Raw genomic sequence first — 26,605 nt, forward strand, 5'->3', positions numbered from 1 at the left:
TAAGAGGTAGCATTAACAGCTCTCTATATAAAAAAAACCTTAATTTTAATCAAATAATAAGTTACTCCCTCCGCTTTTTAAAAATATTTCAATGAGTTTTTAAAATTATTAACTCCCTCTTTCGATCTCGAAAATATTAATCATATTTTACTTTCCGTACCGAAGGATAGATAGCAGCATCATACAATGAAATGAAAATTTCGATTACAACCAATCAGAACCTTTCGTAGAATTCGCAAAAATATAAAAAGAAAATGTTGCTTATTTGTGACGTCATACGTGTCATGGCGGGGCCGACCAGGTATACGCGATCGGCCCGCTCTAGCGTTTGGATAATTTCGAGTGTTTTTATTTATTTAATTTACTTAACTCATTGTTTAAGTACTTCAGTAAAGGCGTCATCTATCGGTAAGTCCCAAATTATTTCGTTTAAATCCACAAAACCACGCGTCTCGTTAATATAAATGTTCGGGATGGCACGCGTTTCATTAGATCTTAAGCGTTTGTTTAAAAGCTTGAGATGGGCTGCGGTGCTGTAAATTTTAACGGGAACTTAGGCCTCGGTTTCGGTTTCGCATTCTGTAGTCTGCGCCCATGTCTGCACGCGCTACACCTACGTACGTTACATCTGTTTATGTTACCCCCCATATAAGAAATTTCAAATAAGTATTAATATTTCATTTATTTACGTTAGAAATGTAGTTGATTTTCTGCAAATAATTATACGATACCGCCGATATTTAAGTGGAATAGCCATTCAAAAGCTTTTATATTCGATAAACGGCGTGAGTCATTTCACCATGATGGCCATATGTCACAGGAGCGCACCGGGCGTTCGTGAACTAGTGGTAGTCATTTCTCCATATAAGAATCTCACCCCTTCAGACTGAGGTCACCCCCTCGGGCTTTAATCCGCGTGAAAACGGAAATGTAACCGATTTCTTGCACACCTCAATACGACAAAAAAAAATTCTTCTCCCAGAATTTCAAATCTCATCTTTGTTTATACTTTTTAAAACAAAAACACTAAGTTTAAAAATAGAAAAACCGTCCAATTACCGCGTTTCTCTCTCTAGAAAACCAGAAAGACTAGACAGGAGTAGTTTAGGGAGAGATAAAAATGGCATTTAAAAAGAGAGACAAACGTATAGACGATCCCAGTCGATAATTTATTCTACTTCCTGTAATCCATCCTTGGGTCTCCGTTTATTACCAAAACTAGTCTAAAATTTCACGTTCTCTAGCAAGGTACGTAACCGAAAAATACCATTTATGAATTTAACACTCCGTGAGTCATAGTTTTAGATGTTTTTGTAAGGGATCTTCCTTTGACTTTCGGTACACTACCATTGGGAAAGTTATACAGGATACGGAGAGCGTTTTTTCAAGCAAAGCAAAATTATTTTTTATCAGCCGTTGGTCGTCCGTTTGGCTTCAGAGGGTTCATAATGGAACAGTTTGTTTTTACAAGCCCCCATAAAAAACGTTTTCTTTTTATGGTAGTGTCGTTTTGGGCACCCCCAAGACACAAGCGTAGATAAAAAACCGACGTCGTTTCGTATTACCAAAAAGAACGCGCGGTTATTATTTTTTCTCCACAAAACTCTCCTTATTTTCTCGACTTTTTCGACACGGTATATTCTCCCAGTTTTTTCCCTCCAACATTTGACTCCCATCTATCGCGGTTTACTATTTAGATGAGACGATATCCGTCGTCGTCTCCCGTCCGACTTTAGCGCGCCGGTAATGACGAGAACATCGTAAAACGTGCCAGATAAAATAACTGAGAAATATGAGAAAATCGTTTGTCATTTTAAACCGAGAGTGTTTAAATTTACGCGTGGGGGGATTTCGCCTCGGGGCCTCGCGTGTAGCCACTACAAAATAAAACTCCCTTCGTTGAATCCGCGTACTTTCGCTTTCTGGACTATATTCTGCAAATTAGCAAAGGGACATTCCTTATACTAATGTTTTACGCGTGATATTTTCAATGTCTACGCTCATTTCCTTGTTTTGGAGAATTTTTCGTATTTTTCCCGATGCATTTACGTGGTTTGATATAAACGCATTTCGAACCATAATATACATCAAAGTTCTCAAGTCACTAGGATTCAAACCAAAATGTTTAGCATCTTATCGCAAATTATCACTAACTCAACCAATAATTAAAGCAAATTCCCTTCAAAAACCGCGAATTTTCACTGAAACCTAAATTTTTCTCTTACTTCAACAGAAATTATCCTAAATTTATCCTATAAATCGACCACAAATATCCTATTTTCCCATAACATTTTTCCTTGGTTACTCCGCAATTTTCAAACCTTAATTCTAATTATAAGTAATACATAATCAAAATTCTATAGGCAACGTTACGATTATAATTATCTTCTGGGAACAGGCGATGGGAAATGTAAACTTTCTAGGTATCTTGCAACGGTACGAGAAACCGTTTCCTTATCCCCATTCTAGTAGCCCAACTTTATATAGAAATAATACGATAAATTACTAGAAGGGGTGGAACCATTCCACCGTTAGAAATTTTCAATCAGGTTTTTGATATTTTATTTTTTGACTTTTGCCAAAGAAAAAAAAACGGGTATGTGTGATGCCATAACGTCGTTAGTAAGAAATTTCGTTCCCCGCAGCCGCCAAGAGAGCTTGAAATGATTTCCATCGGTTCTAACCATAATTTACCGGGAAAGAAAAGTGACTAAAGAGTTGAGAGAAAGTTTTTCGGAATAAAGATGGCTATTTCTGACGCGGTTAAACTTCAAAATGAGCTGCCCCCGTTCTTTCCTCTCCCCTCTCGTGACGACGAACTTCTCGAAAGGAAAACCGAGTCGTTTATAGAATTAAAAGTCAGAAATTTTAATTTCTACGGCGTAGATCGATTGGGTCGCGACTTTTTCAGTTCAATGAATTTTATCCCAAAGAATCGCTCGGGTCCCTCCATTGATTTTTTTCATTCGCTTTCAATCTTTTGAAAAGTGTTCGAATGCGGGTCGCGTTTAAAAGACATTTTCTTTAGAGTTCGTACCTAGTGCTCGGAATTGTTTATTCATTATCCACAAATTTTCGGATTTATTTAAAAAAACGTTGGTAAAAAGAATATCATTTGAACTTATTTAATTATGTTTTTACGCAACCAAGCATTTATTTGAATAAAAGTGGTATTTATTTAAATAATTGTTTGTTTTATTTAAATAATAGGCTTATTCACTTTCGATTATTTAAGCAATTTACAATTTTTATTCAACTATTGGTTATTTAAATAAATATTATTTAAATATCGGCGAGCTTATTTTATTCATGGATAAAAAATTAATCGAATGCCGCGCGCTATTCGTACCTAGAGCTCATTTCATTAATTGAAAATAGGTAAACCCTTAATACGCGTTATCAAGATGGTGGTACGCGATGTCACGTTCGAGTGACGCGCCAAATTACCATCTGCCGGGAGAGATTATTCTTTGTCAAGCGCTTAATTTAACGCTCCGTAATTCACGAATGAAGAATATCTTCCTTTTAATGCATTTTCGGATAAACAAGAATGAGAAAGGAAGTGTACGGAAAATGAGTTCCTCTCTGTTTCGGGCTGGATCCGATAGAGCGGCGGGGAATGGCTCGGACTGGCGTGTTTACAAGAGCTCTTTGTTTATCCGCACCAACACTCCGTGGGTATTAGAGCCCACTGAAAGAGATTCACTCTCTCTCTCTTAAAAGTTCTACAGCCCCGAGAAGGAAGAACGGGCCTAGTGAAATATATTTGCTCTTCCTTCGATTTTATACGCCCAATGTATATTGCTCTTATATTCGTCCTAGCCATCGAGGAGCCAACCACTCGTTGGCGGGATGCCTATGTAGACACCCCTGTTTGTCCGTCCGTTTCTACCATTCTTTGAATTTTGAGATATAAAGCCTTTAGAAATAAACATTTATTTAATTCTGCGAAACTATATTACAGTATATTGGAGTATAATAATAATAATAATAATAATAATAAACACTTTAATAAAATCTTATATTTTCAAAAATGTCCCATAACATCCTCAGTGTTCCGAAGGGGTAAATGTCATATGTCAGAAAATAATGTGTCAAAAGTGACTTTTCGTTGCTATGCAACGCGTTTTGAAATTTTTAATGTTTAGGCTTAGTTTCTCTTTTAGATATAACAGTCGCCAGCCAGATTTCGCGCACGGTACTGATGAGTTCCAAATAGAATGAAACCGGTCTACCGTTGGAATTTCTGGCTATTTTATTTAGTTTTTATGTAGTTTATTACTCTAAGATCTATTTGATCCGAGATTCGCGTCTTTTGGTTTGCTCGAAGACCTATTGGTACGAGTTATTAGTAAGTTTTTTAATTTCTTCAAATTTGTTTAGGATTTAGCTATATTATCCCTTTTAATTATGGACTAATCTACTTTTTCGCGTATTTTATCATCAAAAGTGGTAAATACTGACATGGCGAATAATACGTTTTAATAAAAATAAAAAAAATACCAAATAAAAATATATTTGCGCTATTTTAGACAAATATACTGGATTAGTTGCCAGGTTTTGGGCTAGAAACTCAATTATAGTATAGCCCAATCTAGTTATTTCTTTTGCTTATTTTCAATGATTTTTCCTGAGTTTAAATTCGTCTGCTATATATCTGAAGCATTATCTCACATGTAAGTAATGCTACATATCTTAAATATATTATTTACGTCATTTAAATGCATTTACTGATTATTAGTCTCTTTTTCATATTTTGCCACTGACATGGACTTTATTCTAAAAAAGTGACATTTAGGTAACACTGAACATCCTATAGTTTTAGCAAAATCCCCAAAAAGTCCTATAATATCCTATAATTTTGATATTTTGCCTATTTCAAATTGCTAGATTTAGCTATACGATAAATTCATATACAAAGTCATTCTAGTCTAAAATGGTTAAATAGTTATTATTTTTTAAGTTAAAATCAAATATTTTTTCACTAAATATAGATTTGGTTTTCAAATGCATAAAGTTAGTAAATGAAATGGCATATATAATCTTATAGAATCCTATAATTTAGAAAAAATATTCCTTTAAGTCCTATATTTTTAGAAATATAATCCTTTTTTTCCTATAAAAAATGAAAATTGTAGTGGGGCGGTGAATTTTAGTTCTTTTAATAACGGTAAAAGTAGAATCCGTGAAGAAATACTATCGAATTCTGTCTTATGAAAGCAACTGGGTATCGAGTACAGCCCATCAAGCCAAGCTGTCGATATTTAATTTGTTCGGTATATAATACGCTCGGAATGAGGCGTATCGCGGAGCCAGAGGCAACTCTTTGGCCCGGAATAATATTATCTTACACTGTACAGTCGGGGGGTGCTACAGATCAATATAGTACGTTCATTAAATGACTTTTCTTTCTTACTACTATCCATCTTCCGCGGGACCCAAAAAAAAACCCCTTTTTTCCATTCGGCTATTCGGGAAAGACTAAATGCTTCTTGAAATCCTTTTAGTCCGAGATGGTAATTGAAAAGAATAGCCTGGCTGCAGCCTTCGAGCCCGAGGATAAAAACTGATTTCTTTTTCCTCCAAAAATTCGGAGTTCTTATTAGATCTACTTGTAGAACAGATGGAAGGATAGCCGATTAAAATATATACGGTACTTGGTGCCTCCCCCCCCCCCCTCGTAAAAACTTTCTTCATCGATTATGATTTTCTTTGCCTCCCCGGGGGTACATCGTCCTTATTTTTTAAAAGTTTCTTCCGAAGTTTCGCCGATGCGTGAGAAAGTTTGTATATTCCATAAAAGATTATTTTCGAGCGATCTTACTATTATATTTTTCTACGCATCTTTGGTCGTTTTTTTATACGCCTCGAAGTAAAGAGAATGTAACTTCATTTCTTCTTCGACGTTTTTTTTTTGGGAAAATCTCTCGTGTAATTAATGCATGACTGCGTTTAAAGGCCTCTTCCCTTTCCGTCACTATTTAGGCCTTTTTGTCTCAAAAACTGCCAGCGTCACGTTTTAAATGTGAATAATACGCCGACTTTACTTTCAATTTAATGGATAGAGAAAAGAAATTTTTTGTTTTTTTTTGCTCGCGTGCGATAAGGAAAAGACAGCGGAAGATTATCGTTAATTAAAACGCCATTTCTTGATCTTTATTTTTTTATAGATTCTGAAATGATTTGGCTATCTTTTGCATCTGCTTAGATTTCCCTCCTTTGTCATTTTACAAGGAACAATGCTTGATCTATTTAAATGTTACGATTTTGCTATTTAACGGTTTAGTTTTTAGTTTTACATTGAAAGATATTTTGGGTGCAACTACTGTTTTACTCGAATTGTAGTTAGGTGTCGTGGTCGTTGTCGTCATAATTTGCGACAATATTATTCCGCGAAGTTGAGACAAGACAGTTAATTTTATGGGGACTTTTTTTGGGTGGCGGTTTTGGGTACAGTCGTATAGCTCAAAAATCAGTGAGGGAGCGTCCATAAATTACGTGAGGCGTTTAGGGGTTAGGGGAGGGAGGGGGTCGAGCTGAATCTCACCCAATCTCACGTGGAGGAGAGGGGGGTTTCAACAAATATCACGTAATTTCTCCCCCGCAAGAAACAGTGTAAAATTGCGATAAAACTGGGTTAAATTAAGTAAAACATGTTTCTCGTCTAAAATATGGCTAAATCCTACACAATATCACCTTTGCGCATCGTTTTGTGCGCCGGGGGGAATGAAATAGAAGCTAGATGTTGGTTCCAGTAGTCACTCTTGAGACCACACAGAGTCCCCTTGGACTGAATTTTAGTAGTTCCTTAATACTTAAAATTTAAGTATTTTATTGTTCGATTTTCTCACTGTGATTCTAGACTATGTTCTGTCTAAAATACTAGTCTTAACTAGTCTTAAATATAAATAATTAAGCAAATTATTTTTTTTTAAAATAAATCCAACGCAATCAAACACAGATTAACGTATTTACACTAAAAATACGCATTTTGAAAAATCTCACGTGATATTAGGGGGAAGGGAGGGGGTCGAGCCAAATCTCACGACATCTCACCAAGGGGGGAGGGGGTTGAAAAATCGCCTCACGTAATTAATGGACGCTCCCCGATGTTTGTCATTTTTTAAGGCTTTTTTGTTTTTTATGAAAATTTAAATTGTCTTTTTGTCATTTTTTATACATTTCGTATAATATAGGTCACGTGCGCGCTTGAACTTTGGTTAAGCTAGGAGCAACAAACACAAGTAGAACGCAGCTTCCCTTTAAACATGCTAACGCAGGGTTGTGGTGGGTGCTGTGTTTGTTGCTCCTAGGGTTAAGATTATATGTTCTGTTAGAGTACGCATTGTCGATAGCCAACTCCTAACTTCCACCTTCTTTGGCTAATAGTGAAACACATTCGTTGGGAAACGTATATTACGGCTAGGCCCTTCTTGTTTTCGTGTATTTTATCTTGAAAAGACCGTCTTTTGTTTAAAATGTATTTCTCGGAAGAAAATGGGTTAAAATGCCGTTCTTTGTTTATGCTGAATGTATGATAGGATTTGTTTAATATTTCCCCGACGTTCTCTTCAAAGTTACCTTTCAAACATTTTATAACCTTTAATGGAAAACAAAACATTTCGTGGTTGAAACCCAAAATAAATTTAGACCAAAAATATTTCCAAAATCAAAATATTTACTAACAAAGTTTCCGCTTTGTTAGCTTCACCGTCAGCGTTGATTTATTTGTATTATAGTAAATGGGAGTAACATCTATCGAGTCACGGTCGTTCGCAATCCTTCGATTTTTCTCTTTCGACGTATCTAACTGTAACTCTTTGAAAGAAAAATAGATTATCCCGTTATTTAGACTAGTTTTGTAAGGGATAGGACGGAAGAACTGAATCATTAATAATGGTATAAGCCTTTTCTGCATTGTTCTTCCCGGGGAGGAAATGCCCCCCGTCAGACCGGGGAAGAGGAGCAGGATGACTTGGCCCGCAACCGGGGGGTAGAAGTTAAAAGTTTAATAGCCTTTTGTTTATCTCAGGACCCGCCGTCTCTCGGCTGGGGATAAACTCTCAACATTCCCCCGTCCACGCTGTTATTATTATCCTTGGCACGATGCGTCTGAGACCCTGGATCCCGCTGGAGGAGACCATCCTCATCGTGCGCGATTCGACGAAGAATTTGTAAGACGAGTTCACACCACTACGCGGATTGTGACGGACAACTTTTCTAACAATTTAATAGGCGATACTACAAAGTAAATTTAGTCTTAACCAACTTGTTAAAAGGGGACTACCATATCACAGTCAACTTCCATTTCTTTAACTCGCGTTCATAGTCAGGGCCGTGCAGGGGGGGGGGCGAAATCCCCGGGGCCCGGGTGAAAAGGGCCCGTAGCTGTAGGGCCCATCGAAGAAGCTCAAGGGGGGGGGGGGTGCAAATCAAGATAACTTGGGAGACGTTTTCAGGGCTCATGGGGGGGGGGGTGCAAATTGAAGGGGCCCGCGAGTAAGTTTGTCCCCGGGCCCCAGGATATAATATTTTACTAATTCGAGGAAATGAAAAGGAGCTCCAAAATCCTTCTAAGCGGCCCCAAATATTTTAAAATTAGCGAAAACGTTTGGATTTAACTTATACATTCCTGAAAATTCTACCGTACAAGGGGCGCAGAAATTAAAATTTTGAGAATGAAATGCAAATAAGTGAGCCCCACGTACTAGGGCGAGGGGCAGTTCACTTCCATTTTGGGTGCGTCTTAATCATAATAAGATGATTAAATCGGGGTAATCGTGATTAAATCAGGGTAATCACAATTAAAAAATCTAATCACGATTTAAACGAGATTTAATCATGATCTAATCTTTTTAATCAGGATTTAATTATTTAAACGATATTTAATCATTTTAATTAGATTTAATCATTTTAATCACGATTTAATCATTTTAATCACGATTTAATCATTTTAATCACGATTTAATCATTTTAATCACGATTTAATCATTTTAATCACGATTTAATCATTTTAATCACGATTTAATCATTTTAATCACGATTTAATCATTTTAATCAATATAATCGGTCGAATAGATAATTTATCATTAAAATCAAAACTAAAGTACGATTTAACCATACTAATCACGATATAATTTTTTAATCGGGATTTAATTATTTTAAACAGATTTAATCATGATTAAATCAGATTTAAACATTCTAATCATGATTAAACGTGATTTAATCAGATTTAATCATGATTAAACGTGATTTAATCAGATTTAATCATGATTAAATCAGATTTAAACATTCTAATCATGATTAAATCAGATTTAAACATTCTAATCAGATTTAAACATTCTAATCATGATTAAACGTGATTTAATCAACTTAATCGTGATTAAATTGAATTTAATCAAAATAATCACGATTAAATAGGATTTAATCTTTTGAGGGGTGCGTCGTTAATCAAGGAAGTGACCTGCCCCTCGTACTAGGGCTACCTAAAAAAACCATGTCACCCTCACTGACAATTTTGAATTTGAACTACCTTTTACGATTAGTTTGGGGTTCGAAAATGGCATGAAAGTCGCGCAATGTGAATCAATCTTCCAACGTCAAATTTTTATTTTTATTTTCACTATTGAAAACGGTTTCGGGTTCTCACTTAAGAAAACGGCGTGGTTACACCACCGGAATATCAAATAAACCCAAGGATTTTGTACAATCTCAGCAAATATCGACGATTTGTTGCCGGCGGGGCGGGGGGGGATGAAATAGTCGATAATACGCGAACACACGATCCCCTAAACACGAAAAAAAAAAGCGTTTGGCCGTGACGGGCATAAAAGAGTTCATGTCTCGCCTAAATGCTATATTGATGCTCGAGAACTTCCGAAATTGTTTTCCTCGTGTTTGCAATCTTCAATATTATTTTGCCCCTTTCTAATGTTAAAATATCAATCCAACTGTAAATCCAATTTTAAACGGTTTTCCTTACGTTCTCCAATCTTAATAAAGGGTTCGTACACAATCTGGAAAGGTCAGGGAATTTGAAAATGGCCCCAAAAAGTCGGGGGATTTGAAAATGGCCCCAAAAAGTCAGGGGATTTGAAAATGGTCCCAAAATGTCACCGAATTTAAAAATGATCCGAAAACGTTAGGGACTCTTAAAATGGCTCCAAAAGGCCTGGGAATTTGAAAATGACCCCAAAAAGTCAGGGGATTTGAAAATGGTCCCAAAATGTCACCGGTTTTGAAAATCGTCCGAAAAAGTTAGGGACTCTTAAAATGGCTCCAAAAGGCCTGGGAATTTGAAAATGACCCAAAAGAATTTTTTAACGATGTATTTAAAAATACATATTAAATATTTTTTAAGATTTTACCTCAAACCCAAATTCTACCCAATATATTAAATTTTTTTGTCGTTGAAAGTCCGATTCATTTCAAAATGATGGTTCTATGAAATCGTCCTTATTATTTTGATACGGTTCAAAGATTTTCGGATGCATCTTGAGAGGGGGCCAAACTAGCCGAATAAATAGCGAGAAAAAAAGATCGAAAACCAGGCCTATCCCATCCAATCGGAGGTTTTTGACTCGCGGACAGCGAAATGTATTTGCCCTCCAGTTCTCGGTCTGCAAAGTTTTTTGTTCTCTCTCTCTCTCTCTGTAATTTGAAAGGCCTCTCTTGGCTCGTCTAGTCTGACAAAGAATGTATCATAATTGTGACCGGAGATAGAAGGGGAGGGGAGGCTGGAATCTACTACTGAAAGCCAAAACCACGTAACCTTTGGCCGGGCATTTTGGAAAATATTGATTTATAAATTAAAATTTAAATATTATTAAATAGTTAGAAGACCTATAAACATCGTTGGCATGTGTTCCGAGGTGGACCATAGTGTGGAAAATTCCGGCCTGGACAAAAGTTAATTTAGTGGCTAAATAATAAATAATAATCAGCTAGGCTAAGTCATCAAGCGACTTTTAAAGCCATTAATTCAGGTGGCCGGGTTACAATGCGTAGGAGGGTGGTGGCTAACTATTACCGTTAACCTCTACAAGTTTTTATGGAAGGGGAAACCGAAGAGCTCAGGGGGAGAGACCTTGCAAACTCAACGCAGATGGAGTTGTTCCGAGTTTTCACCCAGTACCACAAGCTGGGATCGAACCCGGCTCCTCTTGCTGCGAGGTGAAAGTGCTAACCACTCCGCCACCCCATCCTAGTTCCTTGCCAAAAGTGCTAACCACTCCGCCACCCCATCCTATCCTAGTTCCTTGCCAAAAGTGCTGACCACTCCGCCACCCCATCCTAGCCAAAAGTGCTGACCACTCCACCACCCCATCCTAGCCAAAAGTGCTGACCACTCCGCCACCCCATCCTAGCCAAAAGTGCTGACCACTCCGCCACCCCATCCTAGCCAGAAGTGGCCAATAAATATTTTTACCACAGAAAATAATAAAATAATATTAAAAAATATTTTAACACAGAAATTTCAGATTTGGGCTACTTAAGGCAAATATATTTGCATAATTATGTTCAGATTCTGATTAACATTAGAATAGTCTGTTAATTTTTTTGGAATAATTAATTCTAACATTGTAGGTTCAGTATAAACTAAGACATGTTTACAATACACTTCTTAAAAATTTAATTCCAATTACTTTTTTAAGCTTAGAAATGCCACTCTCCAAAAAAAAAGTTAAAACTTCTAGTTTGTCCTCATATAGGTTTGGTCTATGTAAAAAAAGGTATTTTAGAGCTTAAAGGCACCTTTACAATCTAATATTGTAGAGCTTAAAGGCCCTTTTAAAAATGATATTTTAGAGCATAAAAGCGCCTCTAAAAACTGATGTTTTAGAGCTTAAAAGCCTCTTTAAAAACGGATATTTTAGAGCTTAAAAAGCCTCTTTAAAAACGGATATTTTAGAGCTTAAAAGCCTCTTTAAAAACTGGTGTTTTAGAGCTTAAAAGCCTCTTTAAAAACTGGTGTTTTAGAGCTTAAAAGCCTCTTTAAAAACTGATGTTTTAGAGCTTAAAAGCCTCTTTAAAAAACGGATATTTTAGAGCTTAAAAGCCTCTTTAAAAACGGATATTTTAGAGCTTAAAAGCCTCTTTAAAAACTGGTGTTTTAGAGCTTAAAAGCCTCTTTAAAAACTGGTGTTTTAGAGCTTAAAAGCCTCTTTAAAAACTGGTGTTTTAGAGCTTAAAAGCCTCTTTAAAAACTGATGTTTTAGAGCTTAAAAGCCTCTTTAAAAAACGGATATTTTAGAGCTTAAAAGCCTCTTTAAAAACTGGTGTTTTAGAGCTTAAAAGCCTCTTTAAAAACTGATGTTTTAGAGCTTAAAAGCCTCTTTAAAAAACGGATATTTTAGAGCTTAAAAGCCTCTTTAAAAACTGGTGTTTTAGAGCTGAAAAGCCTCTTTAAAAACTGATGTTTTAGAGCTTAAAAGCCTCTTTAAAAACTGATGTTTTAGAGCTTAAAAGCCTCTTTAAAAACGGATATTTTAGAGCTTAAAAGCCTCTTTAAAAACTGATGTTTTAGAGCTTAAAAGCCTCTTTAAAAACGGATATTTTAGAGCTTAAAAAGCCTCTTTAAAAACGGATATTTTAGAGCTTAAAGCCTCTTAAAAAACTGATATTTTAGCTAATATTTGTGATTCGGAATTCATTCCGCAATTTAAATTGTCACAGAATCATTTTAAATTTTGAGGGTGGAGCTACATAATCACGTGTATTAACTTACGTAACGAAATGGGAGGAGCTATTTGTAATTTGGGCCGAATTTTTCCAACTATTCCGCGCGGCTTTACAAAACGAGTTACGTGATTTTCGCTTTCAGTAGACGAAATAGCGAGTTGAAAAAAGAGTGATAAGTCTCGTCTTGTTGGTTTGCGAGAACTCGGGGTTACGCGTAATTGGATAACCTTGCAAGGCAAAACCTCGACACTTCCTTCCTCGTCTCTCCTCCCTTTTGTCTCCGTATCTTTGACTCGGCTTTCCGAGTATTATTCGCGTCGCTCCCGCCATGTTTATAATACTATCTGGTTAAATATGATCATTGCATCTTCGGACGCGGTCATTACTATTTCGGAAAGGAAATATTCTTGGGTTTCAGATGTACGGCGTTCGTTTTTGGACGAAAACACGTTCCCGTCGCAAGAGAGTTTAGCTTATTTACGGACGACAATTTATTGCGAGGCAATACGACAGTACGTCAAAATCATTTATCGTGAAGGTCAGATTGGATCGTGGTTGTTGTCCCAAGTAAAAGCGCGTTTATTTCGGTGAATCCAGGAAGTGGATTACGGTTTTAAAAAAAAAATCTAAAATTTCACTGTATATTATTTCGAATTCAAAAGCATAGCCAGAGGCAAGAAATTTTTTCTTTTTTCGACTCGACATTATGGGAGCCTCCTTTTTAAAACGAGGCCCAAGATATCAAACTGTACATTTACGTTGTTAGTTGCACCAAGGATGTAATTATTTATACATAGGGAGAATGACTGGTGAGACAATGCGGGCACCATGGTCTAGTTTTACCTGCCAGCTAGGAGCAGCAAACACAGCATCCGACACAAGGAGAACGCAACCCGTCAAAAGTCGTGTATTTTCTCGCGTACATTTTTCATTGGTTAGAGGCTTTAGCGCCTGCTGCCGTCGGAAGGGGGAAATTCGGAAATTGTCTTCCCCCCTAACCGTAAAGTGTTCAGCGAAAAGGTTCGTCCAATGAAATTTGTACACAGCGAAAAGGTTCGTCCAATGAAATTTGTACACAGCGAAAAGGTTCGTCCAATGAAATTTGTACACAGCGAAAAGGTTCGTCCAATGAAATTTGTACACAGCGAAAAGGTTCGTCCAATGAAATTTGTACACAGCGAAAAGGTTCGTCCAATGAAATTTGTACACAGCGAAAAGGTTCGTCCAATGAAATTTGTACACAACACTTCGTTAGCGTGTTTAAAGGCTAGCTGCGTTCTCCTTGTGTTTGTTACTTAGCAATAAACACAGATGAGGTGTTACAATCGCGTCGAAAGACGTCAGTTTTAGGGAACCAATGGTAAACCGGTCCGATTTGATTGACTTTTAAGGGGAGGAGCTTGCTGTTAGAGAGTGAGGTAGAGTGAGATACGCTAGAAATAGCTTCGACATAATTATAGGTTACAACAGCATTTAAAGTAGTGTTATTTTCTTGGAAATGACGAGGGCCCCCGTGACGAGATTCGGCCACATTTTGAAAAGTACGGTTTCGGTTTCACCTTGAAAGTAAATGTTCCATTAGAGCTCCTATTTAAAAGGCACGTCGAGATGTTAGAAGGAAGAGACGTCTCACGTAGGCTTGCCCGTCTCCTCCCTCGGGAGGGTGTTGTACCCGTTGTTGATACGTACTGGCGCGCCAAACGGCGGATAATTTATGAACAGTTTTTGGAGCAGGCACGGACGGACGAAGGCGGCATCGCCCAAAAACGAAAAAGGATCTTTTCAGTGTTGCCAATGTGCAGGAAAATTCCCATTTCGTCGTTAAATTATCGGGGAGGGGAAAAGGGAATTTTTCTCGAAATACTCATATTTTGCGGGAATTTTGAGGGGCTAAGAGACGAGATAGAAAAAGTGAAGGCAACATGCGATAGTCTCGTCATGCGCAGTAGATTCCGGTTTTTGTATCCCCTCAAGGACAAATATCAAAGTCCCTGCTCCGCCATTGCGGCTCTCAATATATATATATATATATATATATATATATTTATAATTTCATTAAAAATGTTCAATATTTGGTCGCTCCCGAAATATTGTGCTTGTTTTCCGAGGAGTTTTCACGAATGTAAGGGGGTTGTGGTTATTGAGGGAATTTTTGACCTAAAAAGGGAAATTTTTACGTTCTGAAGGGTAAATATTACTTTCAAAACTTGGCAACACTGGATCTTTTCAGCGTCGTAATGGAACGAATGCGACTCAAACGTCCCCCGAATTAAAGTATTAAACCTTATTTTCGCTTTATAGCCGGCGTTATCGGGATGGCATTGGTGATCAATTACTATATCGCCGCAAAGGCCCGAAGCCTCGTTTTCCGTAATGGTTTTCCGCTTCGGTGACCTTCGACTGCTTAACGTTATCTTATTGCCGTATTAACTTTTTTTTTGGCTGGACGCTATATAGGCTTCTAATTATCCGTTACTAAATACTTGGCTCATATGTGTTTTATAATAATTATTTTTATGTACGGGTCGGTTTTAACACCCGTTTGACTCGTTTATAAAATAGCTGTTATTATTTATTCGTAAATACGTATCAATTTATGGCTTTATATGGATGTGTCCAGAAATGGGTCGATTTGGAGACGTTATTACCCGCATTTGGAAATAATCTCGTCATTTCCGACATTTAGCCGACGGGCCAATGTTCTCCGGGACTCGACGGCAACCTCTAAAGAGCTTTTAACGACTGTACGTTGTAGATTCGTCGAACTTTACCGAACTTCGAGTTAAAAGGAAAAGTTGGTACTAACGCGGCTTCTTCGATAGTGTCAGATAACCCTTTCTCGATTTTGTTTCGTTATTTTTACGTAGGCAAGACGAAAACGCGTTTTTTCGTCGTCTTAATATCGTTTCGTTTCTGAGACGGCGCGTGGTATTTCCTCGTATTGTAATTCTCGTTTCCCGACTGGCCAAGACGGAGAACGGCCGCGGATCCATTAAGCTAATGTCCAACGACAGCCGCCTCTGATCCATCGTAATAAAGCTTATTACGTTATTTTCTATCTTCCGCAGATGCCGCCACCAGCCAGTTCCATTCCGTCGATGTCACGAGACCAACGATAAGCGGGCTTCCCGGCGACGCTCCTCGACGGACCAGGCCTAGAAGAGAAGCTGAGCTGCCAGATACCACAGTACGTTATTCGTCGCACCCCCTCCCCGGACAGACGAATCATAAGTTTCCCGTCTAAGGAATGGTTCGGGGGAGGAGGCGCCGTTGGATTTTAATATGCTAATTACAACCGAGAAAGCGCCTAATCTTGGGAGGGTGTTTCGCCAGATAAGACCTTTTCTCGGTAGACCTTTTTCCCCGCGAGCGGTGACGAATCTTTTAAGAACTTCCGTTGAGGCATTTTTGTTCGGTAAAAACACCCCTCCTCTTACATCCGTACCGGGACGTCGCTGGCACCTCGCGTCGTACCTATTGATCAAGCGAAGATGGACTTTACCCTCTCGCTACTTTCGAGGCGTACTATTCGGTCGTGGCGTTTCCGTATACTACCGCGATAAATGATGATTTTCGACTATAACAATGGGGGTGTGCTCGATGGTACGTGGATGGATGATGACCATACACGCCCTTGACCCTCGATAGTTGGGTGGCGATTGAAAATACCTGGCGCGTTTCGTTGTTGACGAAATTCGTCGGACGGGTAAAAGTTTTATCGCGCATCCCTTACTACGTTCTTCTTTTTTCCTTTGGAGATATTTACACGGCCATTTATTTCGAAGCGATAGCTCACCTCGCCTCGCCTATTTCTCGAAGGTTTTATATCTTTTTTATTACCTTCTTAGTTATACACCGTAACTTGTTTTCCATTAAATAGCCTTGGCTTAAAAAGTTTTTGGCGTTTAATACAGGGTGAAAATTAAAATACTTTTATTTTTGCGTCCCGCGTCCTCCCATTCTAGGAATCGTAGCCTATTATATTGACGATCTGCCTTAGCAGGGGAGTGCCTCGTTTGGCGTTACATCTTGACGCGCCATAGCTTATGACACGAGTGTTTAATATATCGCTTACCAGATCATTTGCGTAGCTTGGCTACCTTCGCGAGCCTGAGGCAATTTCTAATGGGTGCCATTTACCCCGTTAAACCTACTAACGATGCAAAATGTACCGCCGCTATTTAATCAAACGCATTTTTTATTTTGCCATAATGGTCTCTTCGTTTATTATTTTTCGAATTTTTTTACAAGATTGTTATCTTAGCAGTAGAAATTGTCAATTTTTGGCGTAGGAAAGGTCTCTAAAAACCTCAATGGAAAAGGTCAGGGGAAATCTCTAAAAACCTTCCAGGGAAAGGTCAGGGGAAATCTCTAAAAACCTTCCAGGGAAAGGTCAGGGGAGATCTAAAAACTTCCCAGGGAAAGGTCAGGGGAAATCTCTAAAAACCTCCCTAGTAAAGGTCAGGGGAAATCTATAAAAACCTCCCAGGGAAAGGTCAGGGGAAATCTCTAAAAACCTCCCTAGTAAAGGTCAGGGGAAATCTATAAAAACCTCCCAGGGAAAGGTCAGGGGAAATCTCTAAAAACCTCCCAGGGAAAGGTCAGGGGAAATATCTAAAAAACCTCCAAGGGAAAGTTCAGGGTGAAATCTCTAAAAACCTCCCAGGGAAAAGTCAGGGTGAAATCTCTAAAAACCTCGCAGGGAAAGTTCAGGGTGAAATCTAAAAACCTCCCTAGTAAAGGTCAGGGGAAATATCTTTAAAACTCCCTAGTAAAGGTCAGGGGAAATCTCTAAAAACCTCCCTAGTAAAGGTCAGGGGAAATTATAAAAACCTCCCAGGGAAAGGTCAGGGGAAATCTCTAAAAACCTCCCAGGGAAAGGTCAGGGAAAATATCTAAAAAACCTCCCAGGGAAAGTTCAGGGTGAAATCTCTAAAAACCTCGCAGGGAAAGTTCAGGGTGAAATCTAAAAACCTCCCTAGTAAAGGTCAGGTGAAATATCTTTAAAACTCCCTAGTAAAGGTCAGGGGAAATCTCTATAAAACTCCCTAGTAAAGGTCAGGGGAATCTCTAAAAACCTCCCAGGGAAAGGTCAGGGGGGAATCTCTAAAAACCTCCCAGGGAAAGGTCAGGGGAGATCTAAAATAGGTCAGGGGAAATCTCTGAAAACCTCCCATTGAAAGATCAGGGGAAATCTCTTAAAACCTCTGAGGAGAAAGTCTGAAAATATTGTGGCAACACTGATAATGTATTTCACCACTAGTTTTTCTTCCGAAATTCGGCGGAAGCCTGCGAAGGTATATGTCCTTAACAAGAGTTACAGTAGTTTAGAGAGATGAGATACTATAGACTAAGAGATTGAATTGTCGTAGAGGCTATCCGTGGTCCTCGCGCTCTTACTCAAACTAGGAACTAATTATTGTTCGTGGCCACTCGGCGGTAATTGACGCGCTCGGCCGCGCCCAGTTGAGATCATCTACGCACGCTTGAGATGCGGCGCTTGTTGATAAATAACCTCGTACCATCCTACCGGTACGCGGCGTAACCGAATTTCATTTGGTCGTTAAAAATTGTTTATAAATAGGGGCCCCGAAAAGACTTAACGCGGTTTTGATAAGGTGACACCCCCTCCCCAATCTCCTCTCAAAGCGCGTCCGTCCTTTCGCCGGGTTTTATTGCGGGCCGCCGTAAAAACGGAAACTTTGTTCCCATTAAAGGGAGGAAACGGACATTATTTATGGTATTTCGCGTTTATAGCTGCGCCGAAAAAGAAACGTTTCTTTTATTACGAAGCTGCAGACTACGTACAGGAGGGACCATACGCTCTCGACCAATAACGCGCGACCCTCGTAAAATAATATAAATTATACGCCAAAAGGACAATGAGGGGCGTTAAACGTGATCCCGAGACGTAAAACTGTATTAAAATCCCGGAATAACCGTTTAATAACACCCCCGTCCCACAAATCTTATTATTTTCTCGCCTCCTTGCCTAATTATTTCGACTCTATATCGAATAACTGTTGACAAGCGATCGGGGACAATTATTTATCGCAATTTGTTACCTGGAAGTTAAATGGAAGGCTCGGGTTTATGTTAAGTATGGGCCACGTTAGTTACCGCCATCGTTTCCGTGACAGAACGAACAAATTATTTGAGTCATATCGCCGATGACTAAGCCTTTTTTCAGCTGAGCGGTTCTTTGTTCTCAAACCGCATCTGATAAAATACGGTTCTCTTTTGATAAGTACTCCCAATTAGACCTTTTAAAAATTGGTATCGGAACTTTAAAATTCTGCCAAAGTTCTAGGTCGTAGGGTTATTATAAATTCCACGGCATTTTTCGATTTTAAAAGGTCGCTTTTTTCACCCAGGTATCTGATATAAATTACGTTGATGAATTTGCTTAGATAAGATTTCTTTTTTTATAGGTCGAAAGTTTTATAAACCCAGATTATTTCGCTAGACTTTTCTTATAGTTTCAGCCTAGTTTTTTTTTTTTCGTAAAACGGATAGCTTAGGAAAACTTAAGGTAAAAAGAAAAAGGTTTCGTAACCGTGGTATGTTTGGTGAATATATAAACCTCGATACCTAGATTGTGTTATTTTTTTTTCGCCCGCGATTGGAAAATAATATATTACGTTTTAAAGGGAAAAATCGTGCCCGGAACCTCTACTTTATTCCCTTCCAACTTCCTTCCTTTTCCATCCGACAGAAAAGGTTTTTCTCTGGGGCTTCCGAAATACGTGGAAATATTGTTTCATTTCCCCATATTGCCTTTGGCCTCGCTTACATTTAGGGTTAAATGGTACTGGGATAAAGCTTAATTGTGTCGTAGTACAAAGGCGGTATCCCATAAAATCTTTCGCCTCTTTCCGCTTAATGAAGCTAGTTTTTGTAACGGAAAAAACCACAATTATGGTCCTATAAAATATAAATAGCAAATAACTGGTTAGGATGATACGTCCCTTAACAGTGGCGCTTTTAAAAATAATTTCACTTTGACATAAGCTTTCATCATTTCCCTGTTACGCAATGTTTATGTGAAATATAATGAGTCAACTTGTTGAGATGGTATATAGATTAGGCAGGTGACGTGTTGCATGCCCTGGTAATCTATTAAAATATTGGAATTTGAACAGCTGCTTTGAACATGGAAAATGGTTTTGTTTTGGTGGAGGTTTTTATTTAATGGGATTCTGGAATAAAAAACCAACTTCACAATATGGATTATAATTAAATATGCCCTTACTTTCTAGAATGGAACTTAATCTGATTGGTGATCACATTTAATTAAAAATATATTGGATTAAATAGAAATAAAAAGGCAAACTGCACGCACTAATTATCCATATTCCAATAAAAACTACATCTTCTTGTTACATGAGCTACTAGCATTTACAGAAAAAGCTTAGGCGCTCACTAGAGAAAAGGATCTAGGTTCAATTTGGAATCAGCGATGCTTATATAATCAAGTGGCTCTAAACATTTATTTTCTTTTTGATTTCGCATTTTTTTGTAACAAACGGTTTTCTATTTGTATAGTATAATGGAAAGGAAAATAAACTTTTTTCCACAGACATTTTTGCAAACAATTTAAAAATATAGATTTATGGAGTTACTTGAACGCATCATTTGTTTTACAAATAATATAGGATATGGGTATTCATTGCTTATAACGGTTTTTACCATAGAATTTGGTTTGCATTTTAATTATGAATTGATGATAAACCCCTTGTTTGGATTTTATAATTTTTTTATTAGCTTTTTGTTCCATTTAAATAAATTTGCATAATAATGACCAAATATTGGCCAATTAATATCAAATTTAGGCTCCCAAAATTGGGTTATACATACGCAATGCCAGTATACCTTAACAATATTAAACTTGCCCCAGTTTTTTTGTCTCAAAGGTTTATTTTGGTTATTTTTACCAGGATAATCTTGCCACAGAACTCCTTGTAAATTATGTTGCGTTTGGTCAGAATTTTACCTTACAACTTCATCCTAACAAAATTCTACTTCCTGATGGGTACTTCGAGAAGTACCATAAAAATGGGAAATTTGTTGTGGAAAAGCCATTACAAAATGTAAATTACACTGTTTTTTAACCATCCTTACTCTAAATATATACAGCACCTACATTTTCTCATTATGATCCTAGAAAAATTCCAGACATTGTTATTATCAAGGTGAAGTCTTAAATAGATCCAATTCATGGGCGGCTGTTAGTTTGTGCAGTGGCGTGAGGTAAATTGACCTATTTTTTTGTGAAATATCTCTAATTTATTAGTTTTAAATCTGAAATGGAACTGCATCTAATTTTTTCAGTGGTATGATATTTGATGGCGAAGATATCCATTACATTGAACCAAAAAGTTCATCATTAGATCATTTAGTATTTAAGGATCCTAAAGATATTCCTTTTAAATGTGGTGAGTTTTCTGCTTTGCTTTTGATCTCCATTATAAAAGACTTATTTATAATGTCTGTCTTTTGAAACCCATTATAAAAGACCTATTTATAATGTCTGTCTTTTGAAACCCATTATAAAATAACTATTTCTGTCTGTCTTCTGAAACCTATTAGATACTTTCTTTTCCACAAACTTTTATTTACGAGATATTTTATTTAGGTTACAATAGTTCCGAAACAAGTAGTCATGTGAATTTTCTTTCCAAATTAAGTCACGAAAGAGTGAGAACCTTTTCCTTACTTTATTACTGCCGTAATTCCAAACTGAAACCAATTTTTTTTCTTTTAATTAAATTAGGTTAGAAGGTCTACAGATTTTGTTAGAGAACCGTACAAAAGTAATAGCGATTCGCGTTACATTGAGCTTGTATTAGTCAATGATCATCAAGAGGTAAACCTGCCCTGTGACCTTTTCCCAAGGAAATATAACATTTTCGGGGATCTTTAACAAGTCTTTATTTTGTAGTACAAGGAAAGGAATTCAAGCAAAGAAGATGTATTCGAACGTAGCAAACAAATAGCTAACATAGTGAATGGGGTACTTATTATTTTTTCCTTTAATGACTCTTTTCAACCAGTTTGTTTATTATTTTGATATCTTTCTTCTATATAACAGCTATACGCTCCCTTAAACATCTATATTGCCCTTGTTGGTGTTGTCATCTGGTCAGAATATGATGAAATCAAGCTTTCTCCAGATGGTGATGCCACATTGACCAATTTTTTGCACTACAGAAGACAGAAACTTGCCAAAGAACACCCCAATGATAATGCTCAACTTATAACGTTAGTCAGGTTTTTTTTATTTGGTGTTTTATGTGTTGTTGTAATTATTTATTTAGTTTCTGAAACATTTAATTTTTAGAGCCATGAAATTTGATGGTGGTGTAGTAGGTAAAGCCTTAAAAGGACCTATATGCACTTGGGAGTTCAGTGGGGGTGTCAATATGGATCACAGTAAGGTTGTAGGATTAGTGGCTACAACTGTAGCTCACGAAATTGGTCACAATTTTGGGATGGAACACGATTCTGATGCGTGTGATTGTCCGGATGATAAGTGTATTATGTCACCTTCTTCAGGGTAAGTTGGACTTAACCTAATTAGTAGGTAAACCTAAAACTAATGTCTTTTTCACATTGTTAGGTCAACAAGTCCACGCCATTGGTCAAGCTGTTCCAAAACTCACCTAAAAGACGCTTACACCCAAAGCATGGATTACTGCTTGAGAAATAAGCCAAGTAAAATTATTGGTCCAGTTTGCGGTAATGGTTTCTTGGAAGTTGGTGAAGAGTGTGACTGTGGTTACAAAGAAGTTAGTCTATTTTTGTAATATTTGTGTATTAAATAGATATGTTAGTTATAAAAACCATATTTGTTTTAGTTTTGTGATAATAAATGTTGTAACGCTACCACCTGCCAACTATCTGCTAATGCTGTGTGTGCTACGGGGGCTTGTTGCGATACCAGTACGTGCCAATTGAAAGAACCCGCAGTTCGCTGTAGAAAAGAATACTCTGAATGCGATTTACCTGAATATTGCGATGGTGAATCCGAGTTTTGCCCAGATGATGTTTATGTCCAAGATGGTGCTGAATGCAAAGGAGGAAAAGTGGGTTATTGTTTTTAATTTTAACCTCTATAAAACTAAGATTTTGTTCTTTTAGGCTTATTGTTACAAAGGTTATTGCAAAACTCACAATGACCAATGTAAACTTTTGTGGGGAACAACTGGGGAAATGTCAGAACTAAAATGTTTTGACCAAAACCAACAAGGGAATGACAATGGAAATTGTGGTTATTTTAAGCCCAACAAAACGCACAAACCTTGCAATAGAGAGTAAGAATATTATGCTCAAATGTTTAAAACTTTTTCATTTAATCAATTGAACATTCGTACTGTAATATAGGGACATTTTGTGTGGGCGTTTGCACTGCGTTCATTTGAATGAAAAACTTGAATTTGGCTTGGAATCAGCTGCAACCTTAGCGCATTCTTACATTCAACATCGTGGCAAAACTGTAATTTGTAAATCCGCTACAGTGGACCTAGGCATTGATAGCCTAGACCCTGGTTTGACGCCCGATGGTGCCAAGTGTGGCAAAAATAAAGTGTGTCTTAATCAGAAATGCCAGAATATACAACAGCTTTTAAAAACTCATCACTCTACTAATTGCAATTCTAATGGAGTATGTGTTTTAGTCCTTAAGTTTAAAGATTCTTATCACCAGAAATATAATATTAAGGACTTTTATTAGATTTGTAATAATAAAGGGAATTGCCATTGTTTTATTGGCTTCGGACCACCTTATTGCGATGGACCAGGTAATTAATAATTAATGTATTTATTTTCCCTTTTAAATATCCCTTTTTTTATGAAGGGAGAACTGCTTAGCATGATTCTTAAGTATAATACAATGAAATTAATATTATAATTATTATTCTAGGACCGGGAGGAAGTGTTGACAGTGGACCAATGTCTGATCCAAATGGTAATGAAATGCCTGAAAGTTTTTTTTTAAACGTCTTACAAGCTATTTTCAAATTCCTGGAAATGTTGTAACCTCCTTATTTAATGCCAAATTATTGTTGTACGCGTTGTAGTTACTTGTATTGACTTTGTAATACTAAAGATATCAAATTCTTATACTGACTTATCTTATTTTTTAGCTGGATATCAGTTTTTAGTAGCCATGTACATAATCTTCCTGTGCATTGTACCACTGACTGCCATTGCTGGATTTGGTATATATCATTTTCGGAAACATCTCAAAACATGGTGGATATCTAAAGCTAGAAAGGCAGCTATTAAGTAAGTTATAGGGAAATAAGTCCCATAGTTTGCAAGAATGGTTTTTAATCGAAAAATACTTCAGTAGATCGAGAGCTAAGCAAGCAAGTATGCGCAAGCCCCGTCCTCCTTCTTGCGTGGGTTCTGATCTAAGGAATGTGGAGATATCTCGTCCATTGCCACCTGATTCAGACGCTACAGTCAATGCTTCAACTTTATCTAGAAGTAATAGTGGTAAAGGAACCTGGGGTAGGTCTAGTTTAAGGAACATTGAAATCTCTCCGCCTATACCTCAAAGTACCACTAACAACAGTGTGGGGAAACTAGTCCCAGTAAGACCAGCTCCCCCAAAACCTCTCGTAACACCTCAACGAACGCCAACCTGGACACCTGGTAGCATTGCTATGACAAACCCTTTTGCTACAGTCACCAGATCGTCCAGTGTGCGAACAAATGATGGTCGTCCGTTAAGCTGCGGGCTTTCTCGTCCTCAGTGTCCTCCGCCGCCAAGGCCTCCCCCTCCCAAGGTTCCACCGCCGCCTCTACCTTTAAATAATTCCATAGAAGCTGTTAAGAATGAAAATAATGCGAAAGAGAGGTCCGTAACACCAAATTCTTTAATCTACTCGGACCCGTCTGATCCATTGGATTTCTCTAATACTCCTTTGGCATTCGTGCATTCAAATGGCAATTCTGAAAATTTTCAGTCAAACAACTTGAAAAATAACGCGAATTTGAACCATGCGAGTCCAACTTACGGTAATGTTGGTTGGAATGACTTTACTAGCGGATTTGAAGACTTGCAGAAGAAGCCTTATCTCAATAACTCTGTTAACTTAGATAAAAATTTAGCTTCTAAAGTTTTAAAAAAGCCAGTGTACGCTAATGGTGACCAGGCTGTAAATGTTCCGCCTACTCCACCTTCAGCAAGCGTCAAACCAAGTTTAGTTCTCTCTAAACCTAGAAGTGTAAACTCCAACAATGGAACTGCTATGAGTACTTTCAGCTCCAACAATCTGGTTTCTAAGAAAAACTCTTTTGAGCAACCTAATTTGAGTGTCAGTAATGGTAGTGCGGGATCACATGCTTCCGTGGTGGCTTCTTTGGCACAAAAATTTGAGAAAAAGACTGGAGAGAAAGGCGAAAGCCCTATGGGCAGAAGTTTACCTACCAGACCTTACCAAATTAGAAATAACTCCAGTCACACTTAATCTTTTCCTTCTGTTCTCGCAGAACATAAGGCTTTTATTCCATAAAATGGCCTTAGGACTGCGTAATGACGGCATTTAATTTTAAAAATACTTAAAAACATGAAGCACAGTATTGAAATAGGCTTACAAAATAATATAGGCCATGATTTTTTAAACCATTGATGCCTATTTATTTTTTTAAAATCAAAACAAGGAGATAAGATCATAAAAAATTGCTTATTTCCATTTCTCATTAGTTTGTAATCTACATTCGTTTCAATTTGATATTTACCCTTACATTCTGTGAAATTAGATTGTAAATGTACTCTGTGACACAAATGATTAACCTATTTAAAATTTTTTATGTAGGTAGGTCGCGAATTTAATCTAGAATAATTTAAAACAAGTCGTTATTATGTACTGGTAGCGCATGTTCAGCATATTCAGCATATTTATTTACTGACGTTTTTATGTAATTTCATCAAGTAAATTGATTAGTATATTTTGAATATATAGATAAATTTATTTGTACTATAACTAATAGATTAGTTAAAAACGTTCTACATTTAAGTCCCTGTTATTTTTTATCTTAGGAAAATGTAATCAATATATTCTTCAAACTCCAACATTTTTATTTATATATTTTCCATGCCCAAAAATAGTTTTGTATATATACACAGAATTGTGTACATAATGATTTTCAATATTGTAAATAACTATGTGTAATATTTTTTTGCTATAATAATAAGTAACACACAGTTACTTATACTATATCTAATTGGTCTTGTATTTTGAAGCATTTTCTATAAATTAAGTTTGGTTTACCCCCCTTCGCACTCATGGCGAATTCCATTTACACTCTTAGAGTACTCAAGGATTCTTTTTTTGTGTATCTTTTCTAATTTTAATTACATTATGAAAGTATCTGAGAGCGTTCCCGGTCTATCTTGGAATGTTCTGAGAGTAGTGAAATTAATTTGGTATAAGATTTTCACTTCCGAACCTAGTCATATAAAATCTCCCAGCTCAAAATGAAGGTTCTTACAACAGATTCAGTGCGGAAAACATCGAAACGAAACTTAAAAAAATTTCTAGTCTTAACGTTTTCCCGCATTAAAACTTTTTTCATTAAACCCTAAAATAATTTGGTCTGAGGTTGTGGTTTACCAGAGAGGTTGGATGAAAATCTTACTGCAGAAATGTCAAATCGTGTTAAGGTATTTTTTTAGTGGGTCTTGTATACCCTATGTAACCTCTAATTTGACCATAAAGTGGATATTAATCGTCTGAACCAATCTCGTCAGCCCTCTTTTTCCCCTGATTGTTAAAAGCTCTCATGACGGCTTATGTATTAGTTACAAAACATTTCTTTGAAACCACTGATGCAGTATTTTTCTCTACCAAAGCGTAGTTTTCGTATTTGCCAATGCTCAGAGAAAACAAGATATCACACGTACTATATATAAAGG

At 37.2% G+C, this 26,605-nt stretch overlaps 1 protein-coding gene across 1 annotated transcript; it reads left to right on the forward strand.

Moving 5' to 3' along the window:
• Positions 1-284: 284 nt before the first annotated feature.
• LOC149935318 (zinc metalloproteinase-disintegrin-like MTP9) lies at positions 285-26,605 on the forward strand. Its single transcript, XM_090153567.1, has 18 exons — positions 285-408; positions 15,750-15,868; positions 20,619-20,771; positions 20,846-20,931; positions 21,013-21,116; positions 21,317-21,378; positions 21,455-21,547; positions 21,623-21,694; positions 21,773-21,942; positions 22,022-22,237; positions 22,301-22,469; positions 22,539-22,766; positions 22,822-22,994; positions 23,065-23,344; positions 23,414-23,480; positions 23,603-23,647; positions 23,826-23,967; positions 24,032-26,605. The coding sequence occupies exons 1-18, from the start codon at positions 285-287 to the stop codon at positions 25,155-25,157; spliced, it is 3,429 nt and encodes a 1,142-aa protein (XP_090009693.1). The 3' UTR covers positions 25,158-26,605.

The sequence above is a fragment of the Leiobunum rupestre genome, chromosome 7 (genome assembly GCF_980474605.1).
Source record: "Leiobunum rupestre chromosome 7, qqLeiRupe1.1.hap1, whole genome shotgun sequence".
Taxonomy (NCBI): Eukaryota; Metazoa; Arthropoda; class Arachnida; order Opiliones; family Sclerosomatidae; genus Leiobunum; species Leiobunum rupestre.